The sequence below is a fragment of the Gigantopelta aegis genome, chromosome 9 (assembly GCF_016097555.1).
Source record: "Gigantopelta aegis isolate Gae_Host chromosome 9, Gae_host_genome, whole genome shotgun sequence".
NCBI classification, from domain to species: domain Eukaryota; kingdom Metazoa; phylum Mollusca; class Gastropoda; order Neomphalida; family Peltospiridae; genus Gigantopelta; species Gigantopelta aegis.
In genome coordinates, this window is record NC_054707.1 from 13,348,394 (window position 1) to 13,361,431 (window position 13,038).

General features: G+C 33.3%; 1 protein-coding gene across 1 annotated transcript in view; it reads right to left on the reverse strand.

The window, feature by feature from the left end:
- Positions 1-5,028, reverse strand: part of LOC121380776 (telomere-associated protein RIF1-like) — a 47,750-nt gene extending 42,722 nt beyond the window's left edge. Inside the window, exons 1-3 of the mRNA XM_041509744.1 lie at positions 4,875-5,028; positions 1,847-1,990; positions 1,287-1,451 (exon numbers count right to left, since the gene is read on the reverse strand). Of these exons, the coding sequence (XP_041365678.1) occupies positions 1,287-1,451; positions 1,847-1,950 (269 nt within the window). The 5' untranslated portion in view covers positions 1,951-1,990; positions 4,875-5,028. The remainder of the gene's footprint in view (positions 1-1,286; positions 1,452-1,846; positions 1,991-4,874) is intronic.
- Between the last annotated feature and the right edge of the window lie 8,010 nt (positions 5,029-13,038).

Genomic DNA, 13,038 nt, shown 5'->3' on the forward strand with positions numbered 1-13,038 from the left:
AGTCCTCTTTTTCTAGTTGTGGTTGAAACATTTAGTAGATGGCTCTTGTTATTCATAAACAAATTTACTATAATAATAATAATATGGATAATAAAGAAATTATTACACTAGTGTGTGAGTCATACTGATTTTACGAAACTTGTGTCAGGATTTACGTATTACCCTTGCTCTCGCTCGAGCAATATAATAAAAACACTGACACTCGTTTCATAAAATCAGTATGACACACAAGCTTGTATAATAATCTCTATATATCACTTCAAAATAGTACGAGAATAATCCAGGACAATGTCTTCCACCACCATACTAATTGTTTTATATTTTTGAACCTACAATCTGTTTTGTATCCATCGTTTGAGGTGATTGGTTTATCTCATTTTCTCTTGCCTAGATCACCTGTCTCATCATTGTTGTCCACATGCCAGGCCTTGTCTCTCCAATAATAACAGGCTATGTCTCTCAACCACGACAGACCATCTTTTGTGGCTATATCTATAGCATACATCACATAACACATCAGCGTTTGCTATGGATTTAGTGGGAGTCTTCAGCTGCTGCTTCTAGCAGGCATTCAAATAAGCAATCTGATAACACATGTACACCTTAACACAAAGAAGGGGTCTGGTAACCAATAGAAGAAGAGAAGGAAATGTTTTATTTAACGACACACTCAACACATTTTATTTACGGTTATATGGCATCGGACACATGGTTAAGGACCACACAGATATTGAGAGAGGAAACCCGCTGTCGCCACTCAATGGGCTACTCTTTGATTAGCAGCAAGGGATCTTTTATATAAAAAGACATGTTTTATTTAACGACGCACTCAACACATTTTATTTATGGTTATATGGCGTCAGACATATGGTTATGGACCACACAGATATTGAGAGAGGAAACCCGCTGTCACCACTTCATGGGCTACTCTTTTTGATTAGCAGCAAGTGATATTTTATATGTACTTTCCCATAGACAGTTTACACATACCACAGCCTTTGATATACCAGTCATGGTGCACTGGCTGGAACAAGAAATAGCCCAATGGGGGTAACCGATAAATTACACACATGTAATAACTCACAATTTGTTATTCTTACAATGAAATCTCTTCACTTATTTAATGTTCTCACTGTTTAGGCTACATATTTTATAACTGAAATGATCAAAACGTAGGTGGTGGTGTTTTTTGTTGAGTGACAGTGCTAGACCCGACCATGCTTTCTATACATGCAGAAGCCAATTCAGAGATGAGCTGCAAATATCTCAACATATAATCTACAAACCTGACAGTTTCTTGGTCGTGTAGACAGTAGCCAAGTATCTGCAAAGCGTTTTGGGAAATGACCTGGGAATCATGAAGTATGTCTTTTTTCAGCTGTGTCAAAACCCGGTCAGCATGCTTTGTGACATCCAGATGGACAAAACTCAGTTCATCTTCCTTGAAATGACTGCAAGGAAATAAATAGAAAAACATAATTGCCTATTGGTCACCCAAGACCATCTATATACGGTACTAATCTGACGTACACAAATTCAAGTACTGACTCATGACTCACTTTTAAGTCAATTCTTCTTTTGGAGGTGATTATGTGGGAAAATGGTGACTACAATTGTTCTTCAAGTTTGTAGGGCTTGAACTTAAGGATCTGTTGCCTGCAGAAATTTTTTAAAAACATTGCCATAGGTGAAACAGCCCACCAAAGGCAGTTTTGAGCCTGCCTATGGCAGGATGTTTTTTCATATAACTAAACAAATTGTGTAACAGAAAGCAGGAGCCGTCATCACGAAAAAATGGTTCCTGCCATCTACAAACAAACACTATTTTTATTGTGATAAACCATACCTGCAGAGATTGGTATAGGCTTCAATCTTGTCATCCAGACTGCTTCTCTTCGACGCCAGAGTTTGAAGTACGCTGGACAGGTCTACATCAACACCACCCACCATCTTTACAGTTCGCCCGATACTTAGCAAATACAGTTATAATCTGAAATATAATCATTAAATTAAAAAACATTTTTCTTTTTCAAATGACAATGTCACCAGCACACATAGTGCATAGTTCAGCTGAAATCAGTCTAACGATTCCAGTCCTGCCGTATGTAGGAAATACATTGAATATTTTTCTTTCTTTTTTCTTAACATTGAATTTAATATGAAATTATCAAATCCTTTCAATATATTATATTTTTGCTTTATTGTGGAACCTCGAGCAGAGGTAACAAACAAATGATTAACTACACAAATGTACTGGTTAAATTACATAACGGTAAACTTTAGAAGTCTGTTATCGCTAACGTTGCATTGTCAACCAAACACTATTCAATGTTTCTGCCAGAATGAAGGTTTCGGCTATGGAGCTATGAAATTGAATATTTACAATGTGTGTGCTGAATGCAACCACAGTCGATAGGGGGTATGGGGGGCTTCCTCCAGAAAGAAAATGGGTGAGGTTTAGCATTAGGGTTAAGAAAATCATACAGTAATGATCAGTCTCTAATTTTGACAAAAGGTCAACTTTAAAAAATAAAATCTGCAAAACAATCTGTGTATGGTGCCATACCCATTTTACCCTCTGGCAGAAACTCTGCTATTGTATGTATTTTTGGTATAATATCCGCCCGGTCCCCTCCATTATTATTTTTAGTTAGGGTTAGGGGTTAGGGTTAGGGTTGGGGTTAGGGTTAGGGTTAGGGGAGGGGGGGACCGGGCGGATATTTTTCCGTTTTTTTACAAATATTTGGTTGACCGTATGTAGTATGTTTCTACTGACAGATTTTGTCAGAATATTTTGGTTTTGTTACTTATTTATACTTATGTTGTTTAATTAATTAATTTCAAAAAACTAAGTATCTGGTAGCCCACTGTGCTTGCAATATCATTGATAATGGTTACCCGGTTATTAAATCAGGTATCCCCAGGACATATTCAAGCCTGATGTAGTGCGTGTATTGGTGGTTAATATGCAAAATATTTGTTGTCGTCAAACTTGAAAATTATCAGTGTAATGGTATATAGCACCAAACAGGGTTATTCAGGGATCGAAAAGGCCTGTGGCCAGGTCGCCAAATGCAACCAATTCGTGGTTCATGGTTTGCTTACCTTAATTTGCCAACATCCATTATTATTTTTGGGCCACCACATTTTTTGGCGAGTTTCGAGTCCAGTTATTCATGTGTTAAGAGTGCTTCCATTATGGAGTTGGAAAGAGTTTAACCCGTACCCCTCTATATCTAGGTATGTGAGAATCGGCCCCAGGCATCGCATATGCTTAGGTCAAATACCTGGTTTCTGGGTTGATCGCAGTGCAGCGGGCAGTGGAAATGCTGTACTTTCAAGTGCATTTTTGGGGTCATGGGCGCAAGGTTGAAAATCTACACTTATACTGATGACGTAGTTTACATTTTCAGCAGTTGCCTCGTCTTCGATTTATTTCCATAAGATTGCTAGAAGTTTCACAAATCCTTTGTTAAAATTTTGGTATACATAACCAATAAAAAACGCCTCCGATTTACGGAAAAGCGAGTAAAGACTCTTTTCAAACTTATATAGACCTGTAGTATGTGTTCTTTTCTACCTTTATGTGGATTTTCAAGACAATCCTACATACAGCCACTGATTTATACCAGCAGCAGGATCGGGTGTCCAAGCCGTTGATGGGCTGTTTTGTCAACAAACCTTCAATAATCAACCTCAAAATAATGATGGTTAATCTCATTGGAATTCTGCAAATTGTAATCAGAATAGTTTATTAACAAGCAAAGATGACTTTGATATGCATTTCATTGAAATTTGTGATTTAATAATGCCGATGGTTAATGATTTTGTCTGGCATGTTTTGTTCTAAAAGTGTGCACGCGACTGGAAATTAGGTCACGTGACCCAAATGCTGCCACCTGATTGGTCCAGACTTGTTTACATTGAAATTAGCCATGTGCTCAGTGTTTATTTTCTACATATGGTTTATTTTCATCAGTTTTGAATGTGATTATTCAAGTGAGAATCTGATAGAACTTTTTGATAGCTATCTGCTGGTGCAGGTTTTGTTGAAATATTCCAAATATTAAGGAAGTTATGGGCATTTTTCAGAATGGGACTACCGCTAATTACCGGGTAATTATGTAGGTAATTAATTAATTATTGGTGAATTAAAATGACTGATAAGATGATTTTAAGAGGCAATAACGCATCTTTTAGTGGTGGGAGTCTTTCTTACCAATGATACAGATGAAGGGTTGTATGGCATTTTAATGCACATTTTTAAAGAAAATGGTCACAGTGTTTGTTTGTTTTAAATGTAAATCCATTGACGAAAACCACCCTAAATTAGACGACTTCAAAATACTACAGCACCCTCAATATTTATCCTATCATCACAATTCAAAGACCATTTTAAATGTCTTTTCTAGCTCTTTCCAATGATACCTGAATATGAATTTTTTTCTCGCATACCTACTATATCAGAGGCTCTAAAGACTAACCCTAACCCTATACCTAAAACTACCCTAACCATTGAAAGGGGGGTACAGGTTGAACTCATGCCTTGGAGTTATCTTGATTGAAAGAGCGATCATCGTCCCAATGTTCATTTAGTACTTGAACAGCAGAGTACTCAGCTAAACCCTCCCCAAATTGGCAACTCAGAAATCTGGCTAAAACCTCCCAAACAGAAAACCTCCACAACACAGAGGCTGTTTGGAGTTTAATTTACTTCAAATCCACAATATTATTATTAGTTTTGTGTGAACACAGTTTATAGGAACACACATTTACAACCAGTTATATATGATTACTGATTTAGAACACTGATAAACCACGTCAAATATCGTAACCAAATAAATCCCAAAATAAAATGAATCAATTCAACAAACCGTTGGACTTGGAGATTGTTCGGTCGTGACGACTGAAATACTGTAGTCGACAGACGATTCCAACAATTAGCTTACATCTGAGACATAAACATCAAAACTATTAATAAATATACATCGCAAAATCGTATCGTCTTACTATCTATCTTGCACAACAAAATCCGCCATAATCAACAACTTTCGCGGGAAATTGTCGTCCGCCAACAGGAAGTGTAAGGCGATTGGTTCAAGACCTTCTTCGCCACACTGTTCAGAAAACAGTCTATTATTTTGTTAGAACAAAGCCGTGTTAGCATTCGGAAAGGGTTGTTCTAACATTGGCGAAATGGGACAAAGTGAAACTTATGACAGTTTAATATTTATGTACACCCACCCATCATCCATCAAATAAAATTGTATTTCAATCAATTATGCATGTAGAAAAAGAGGTCAGCATACGCACCAGAAATAAAAAAATATTATGTACAGTGCCAGATCATCGGTTATGTAACCGCCATTAATTTACTCATTCCGTTTAAAGTTGCAAATTCGGGTTTATTTGTATTATTGAAGCATTTTCAATGCATCATCCACATAGACTCCATCTCCCTCCCTCCCTCCGTCTCTCTCTCTCTCTCTCTCTCTCTCTCTCTCTCTCTCTCTCTCTCTCTCTCTCTCTCTCTCTCTCTCTCTCTCTCTCTCTCTCTCTCTCTCTCTCTCTCTCTCTCTCTCTCTCTCTCTCTCTCTCTCTCTCTCTCTCTCTCTCTCTCTCTCTCTCTCTCTCTTGTTTTAGTTTTGTTGCCAAGTGAACAGCCTGTGCAGAATAATAGGGCCTATATGTCACTACGGTACCTTCTCGCTTCATGTGATATAGAGTTGCAATCTAATTAAAATTAGCTCCGCTGGTTAATTACTACCAGTAGAGCTAATTTTAATCAGATTGACAGAGTTGTACGTGATTCTTTTAAATAATCCATATTGTTGCTACTGTTTATATGCGGGGGGTTTTGTGATTCTTTTTGTTTAGTTTTTTTGTTTTTGTTTTTGTTTTGTTGTTTTATTTTTAATTTTACATTTATTTTAATTATTTATTCATTTATTTATTTGTTTGTTTGTTTGTTTGTTTGTTTGTTTGTTTGTTTGTTTGTTTGTTTGTTTGTTTGTTTATTTATTTATTTATTCATTTATTTATTTGTTAAATTATTTTATTATAAATTTTATTTATTTAGTTTTCCTTTCTTTTTTTTTTCTTTTTTTCTTTTTTCTTTTTTTGACGAAAATGAGATCACTTAAATTACTTCAGACCGTCATTAATTAATAGTAGGCCTGCGCTACTTGGAGCACGATTAGTCAGATTTATATTAAATTCAATTTCTAGGTGGGTGAGGTGCAAGGCAATCTTTCTCGTGCTGGAAACAATTCAACCAGTTACAAAATCCAGTGAATTAAAGGACGACGACTTAGTTTTGGTACGTCTACTACATGCTTATGGCATGCTTAACAATATGTAGACGTCCTCTCCTGTTTCTAAAAATATGGTATTGATTTTTCAAATATTACAAATACGACAGAAACAGCGTTGAGAATATATTTAGTAATGACCCATATATCAAATCAGTTTCTACTTTATAATGTGACTGGTACATGTATGTGGAAATCAGATGAAATACAGTAACACAGTCATCGTAATTATAACCTACTTTATAATTGTGTGGTGCCTATCTTTGTTAAAGAATCGGGGGTCTTTTGAATTGCAATGTCAAGCATATTTTTAATATTTTAGAATTTATAATAGATCATCCAGTTTATGTGTATTTCCGCGTAGTGCCATTATTATTATTATTATTATTATTTATTATTATTATTATTATTATTATTATTATTATTATTATTATTATTATTATTATTATTATTATTTATTATTATTATTATTATTATTTTTATTATTATTATTATTATTATTATTATTATTATTATTATTATTATTATTATTATTATTTATTATTATTGTTATGTTGTTGTTTTTTTTTTTTTTTTTATGATGACGATTATGGATTATTATTAAACTATTTATGTTGTCCAGTCTCCAACATGATTAATTCTTTGTATGGTTAAAATAATTAATTTTGGATAGAATACATTTTTATTTGATTTTAATGTTAATCAATTTATTTATACCCCACTCCCCCCCCCAAAAAATAAAAAATAAATAAATAAATAAAAATAAATAAATAAATAAAAATAAAAATAAAAATAAAAATAAAAATAAAAATAAAAATAAAATAAATAAATAAATAACGGTAACACTATTCGTCTTCTGTCCATTCCAACCACCACTGACAAGACTACGCCCAATTACGATTCAGACACGTCCAGTGACTAAAGTAGATTCGTCTTCAATAATATTAGCAATATTACATCATCACCGTTCTCTTTTGATAGTGTTAAGTCTACCATTGTCAACATTACTATATAACATTTTACAATGTCCCCCCCCCCCCCCCCCCCCCCCCCCCCCCACTAGGTTAAACATCAACATCCGACACGGTAAGAATGACCCAAAACAGAAATAGTTTTGAATTTGTAAAATGTTCTTAAGCCGGAAAAAAAACTAAAATCTTGGCAAATACATTTTGGATAAGCTGAGTATTTTTAAAGTTTAATTCAATAAGGTCTATGTAAATCGTATAAGTTCTTGCAGCAAAGATTTTAAGAGACCGTACTGTGTTTGCTGTCAGTGTAAGATATTTTCGACTAATAGAACTTATTATTTAACAACTACAATTATATAATAAAATATTTTTGTTATAAATGTTATTATTTTGGATAAAGTGTCAGCATATAGAGTGAGTTTCTAGTGGTAGTAATGCCCAGTAATTTCATACTTAAGAAAAAAATATATATTACGAAATAAAATGGAATTTTGAGTTATTAAATACATTAGAATAATAAAATACTCATTAAAATACATTGTGAATAAGAAATAGAGGATTCGTCACGAGTATTTTTCAATATGGAAAATACCAAACGAGTCTATGTTAATCGGTATTTGTCGAGGCTCTGCCGAACGTATTATTCAACGACTACACGAATTTTAACTAGATCTTTAAAAACGACACGCTTAGGTATACAGGTCTTGTTAGCTCGTAAACAAATGACCTATCGACAACAACACATTACCTAGATACCTTGCGCATTTGCATATCATTATTAACGGGGTTAATACACTAAATTATTACATAGGTTCATGACATGGATATCATGGGTAAGTTATAGGATAAACTGCAATATATAATTTTCGTCGCTGCATTAGAAAACATGTAGAGGTTTTCATCTGATGACTGCGAGTCAGAATTGCCAAATGTTTGACATCCAATAGCCGATGATTAATAAATTAATGTGCTCTAGTGGTGTCGTTAAACAAAACAAACTTTAACAGTTAGTCAGAATCATGCGGTTAACAATGCCGGAAAATTATGGTCAGTCTCACATTGGCTACTTTTTTACGTTTCGTATTTTTATTTGAATTCTTTCTAAATTTATTGACAGTATAAATTGTTATAAATTATCTTCAGAAATACATTACTATACTTTTGCTCAGACTGAACTACAATGTTTAACATTTCAAGCTCTAAGACCACGATAAAGTTTGAGTTTTTGTCTCTGTATTCCGTGACGCCATATAACTGTAAATAAAAAATGTGTTGAGTGCGTCGTTAAATAAAACGTTTCCTTGTATTCTGTTTGCAAGATTGATTTTTGGTATTTGTTTTATTGCACACACCTCTGTCAACCGCACAGTAAAATTGTACCAACCATTTTGTAAAACAGATATAATTTTGTAATAATTTAATTCATAGGAACAAGCGAAACAAATTACAGTAATTCTGATACTCTTTAACATCTGTTATAATTCGCTATGTGCTAATTTATAATTCCAAATATCTTAAAGTTGCCGTGTGAAGACGTAAATGTATGGCTTTGAAATACACAATTATTATTTTCATTTATTATATACAGTAGAGAACAGAACTTTAACTTAGAGTATTATCGATGTTGTATTTAAGGTCAGTGGCGTAGCGGGGTGTGTGGGGTGTGTGGGGGCACGGGGCAATGTCCCCAATATGTTTGTTTTTTTTACTGTATTAATTTTTATAAAATCATACACACATACATTCATAGTGTAGGCCCCCCCCCCCCCCCACCATTTTCCCCCTTCACTTTTTACTTGGTTTATTTCCCCACTAAAGGTACCTGTGTGTGTATATAGAGGATAATAAACGAGTTACCAGTTATTATCAAATTTATGTCCCGAGTGAAATAATTTTCAGTTGTCACGAGCTTTAGCGAGTGACAAATGAAAATTATTTCACGAGGTACATAAATTTGATAATAACTGGTACCAAGTTTGTTATTCTATTTATTACCTCAGCTATTTTTTCTCTAAAAGCCTTTATTTTCGACGCACATGTTTGAAGGCCAACCTGTATAGGAATGATGAATGCCACTTTACGCACTGTTCTGAGAATTACTATAACGTTGTAATTTAATCACGTTCATAGATAATTTAAAAAAAACACAAGTTCTCTTTATTCTGCTTCCAAATCTATAATGAATTGCATTAAAATTACATTTTGTTATTAATTTAACACCAAAAACAGAGACCCGTAAAGGCAAACTCTTTAAACTACATGAGTCATTTTGTGTGTTTGTCAAATCGTGATGACGTCACATTTAGTACCGACAAAGTCATTGGTTTGTAAGCGTCAAATTGTCCAATAGTATTTTTCGTTAGACCAATGCAGAATATTTGTCACTGAGAAAATATGGAAAATATTTTCCCTGTTATGAGTGACCGCTGGGGTAATAAATGTATGTATATGTATATGGGGGGTTTTTGGTAGTTTTTTGTAGTTTTTTTTGTAGTTTTTTTTATTTTATAACAAAATTTTATTTTTTAAAATCTATTTATTTTGTTATTTTCTATTGATTGTGTGTGTGTGCACTGTGTACCACTATGTTTCTGTACGTAATGAATTCGGGGTCCCAACCCTGACATTACAGATGTGTTCTGGGACAATAAAAAAAACAAAAAAAAAAAACAAACAAAACAACAACAATAATTGCGACAGCAACTATACTGCATATAGTATTACATATAATATAATCAAACATACAAACAATAAATAACTTTATGACACATCATTAATCAGTTTCATAAACATACTCAATGTCCTTATAATATACATACATTATAAATAAATAATAAATTAATAAATAAATAAATAAATAAATAAGGAAATAAGAATTCCGGAGAATTAAATACCTCGCTTGCCACAAATTGATTCAGTAAATAATTATATAATTTGTGATGTAAAATTCTGTATTAATCTAGGTCTTTAAAAAATAAAATAAATAAATATAAAAATTAAGATAGCTTTATTTGTAGGCATATACCGAGGTTCATAAATGCAACTATACGTCACGGTTCATTAATCTAGGACTTGCAAAGTGTGAGAAACTGACATAAATGTGAAAACGTAACGTTAGAGCTAAACGCAAAATTAGTACCCAAGTCAATAGCCTCTAATTCCTGAAAATACGAAAAAGTGTCATTTTATGTCTAAAAGTGACCTTTTTCGTCTAGCAGTAGAAGACCCCATATTACCCATTGGGTTATTTCTAGTTACAGCCAGTGCACCACGACTAGTATATCAAAGGCCGTGGTATGTGCTATCCTTTCTGTGGGGTGGTCCATATAAAAGATCCATTGCTACTAATGGAAAAAGGTAAAGGGTTTTCTCTCCAAAACAATGTCAGATTTACCAAATGTTTGACACCCAATAGCAGATGATTAATAAATCAATGTGCTCTAGAGGTGTCGTTAAACAGAACAAACTTTAACTTATTTTTCTTGTTTTACATTTGGTCATTGCTAACGACATGAAATCAAATTAAAATTTGGGCATAATTATAACAACAATAATAAAAATTATAATAAGCAAATCTACTCTAAATACGATATATAATATAATACAGGATATAGTTATGTCAGATACCTTGTGTTATTGGTTTGAGGGCGTTTTGTGGGGGTGGGGGGGGGGCGGAGGGGGTTGTGTTGTAGTTTGTGTTTTCTTAAAGCGCTAATCACATCCAGAAGCATGCAAAAAGTTCTTTTTAACTGACAACTCTTTTCACTTACATACCGTTATTCAAAATTTGAAAGTGTTAGGCCTTTTATAAATAGCAATATGTTTTTCTTATAGATATAAGAACGAAAGAAGGAAATGTTTTATTTAACGACGCACTCAACACATTTTATTTACGGTTATATGGCATCGGAAGATATAGATATGTCTCATCAGCATACAGTTATAAAGTATGACTATGAATAAATTAGTATTGCCACTTTCACTGCATTGTTGTCCTGTTACTCTAGATCGCTATATATATATATATATATATATATATATATATATATATATATATATAGCAAATGGAATTTCAGAGTTTAGGTATGCAATGTGCTTGGTCGATTACACCTGTTTAGGGCAAGCGGACCCATTGGGTTTTTCCCGTCTCAACCAGTGCCCGGCGACTGGTATATCAAATGCCATAGTATGTGCTGTCCTGTCTGTGGGAAAGACCATATACATGATGCCTTACCATCCCCTGCTATTAATAAAAATAGTTTTGTTTTGTTTACAGACACCATTGGAGCACATTGATTTGTTAGTCATCGGCTATTGGATGTGAACTATATATTAACGAAAAATGTAGCGAGTTATCCAATAGCCGCGTTTGTAAAATAACTGGGTTTTTTTCTTGTAATCATTTTTTTTTCAGTTGAAAGTTGTTTTGTCATGTTCGAAATTTATTCATATAAGAAAAAAAAAAACCCCAACTAAACACAACTCCCACCCCCCCCCCCAAAAAAAAACCCATCTACCCACCCAACCCCCGAAAAAAAAAAAAAAAACCCCCACAAAACAACAAAAATCAAAGCAAAATATTTGAAGCAACAATGCTACTCCAAGGGGAGGTAACACATTTGCTACGCTTCCCGGAAATCTTCTATTCAACATTCCCCAAAGTTTGTATATTCTATGATGTTTTTATTTTATTTTATTTGTTGGGGTATTGTTGTTATTATTACTGTTGTTGCTGTATTTGGAGAAATTATTGATTGCCAATGCCACAAAATGTGCTTGTGAAATAGTGATGCAAGTTTCTTCTTTGTTTTATTTATTTCTTCTTCCAGTGGTGAAGCGATTGCCTGGTGCGCGATCGGTCTAGGATCGATCCCCGTCAGTGGGCCCATTGGACTATTTCTCGTTCCAGCCAGTGCTGGTAAATCAAACGCTGTTGTATGTGCTATCCTATCTGTGGGATAGTGCATATACAAGATTCCTTGCTACTAATCATCGGACAGATTTTCGAATTTCCTCTCTAAGAAAGTTGCGAATTTGATTAATAAAGGTTGCATTAAAATAGTAGAGGACATTAATTAATATAGAAAGATAATACATTGTACAGGGTATAGAGAACAATCAGAACAAGATTTGACTGCATCAATGAAAATTTAACGACGTGACGTCACGGAACAAATGAGCAGTAAAAATACTAATATCCACACAAATACTTTAAAAACATATTAATTATATATCAATAATTAATTTTTATAATAATAATAAAAAAAATATTTTTATTTATTTATTTTTAACAATTTAAAAAATAATTCTAGGAGGAAATTTTTTTTAAAATAAAAAAAACATACGGGATTTAATAGCGAACATTATAGAATTCCAAGCGAAAACAGTAGGCCCACGGGGTTAAAAAGGAAACTGGTCCAGGATTTTAAACAAAAACAAAGTTCCGATAGTATATTATATAAATATTGCACTGAAGTTTATTGGTAAAGAGTGCAGGATGTTTAAAGAAATTCTAAAATGAATGATACTACACAAACCAAATTACGGTTTCTTTTTTTTTTTAAACATATTTTATCTGAAGTTGGTCTAAAGTAATCCCCAAAAGAGTGTTGTCGCCTTGTCAAGCAAAATACAACAAATAAAGTGATAAATAGATAGATAGATAGATATATTGATGTATGAATATATATATATATATATATATATATATATATATATATATATATATATATATATATATATATTTAATGATTGTA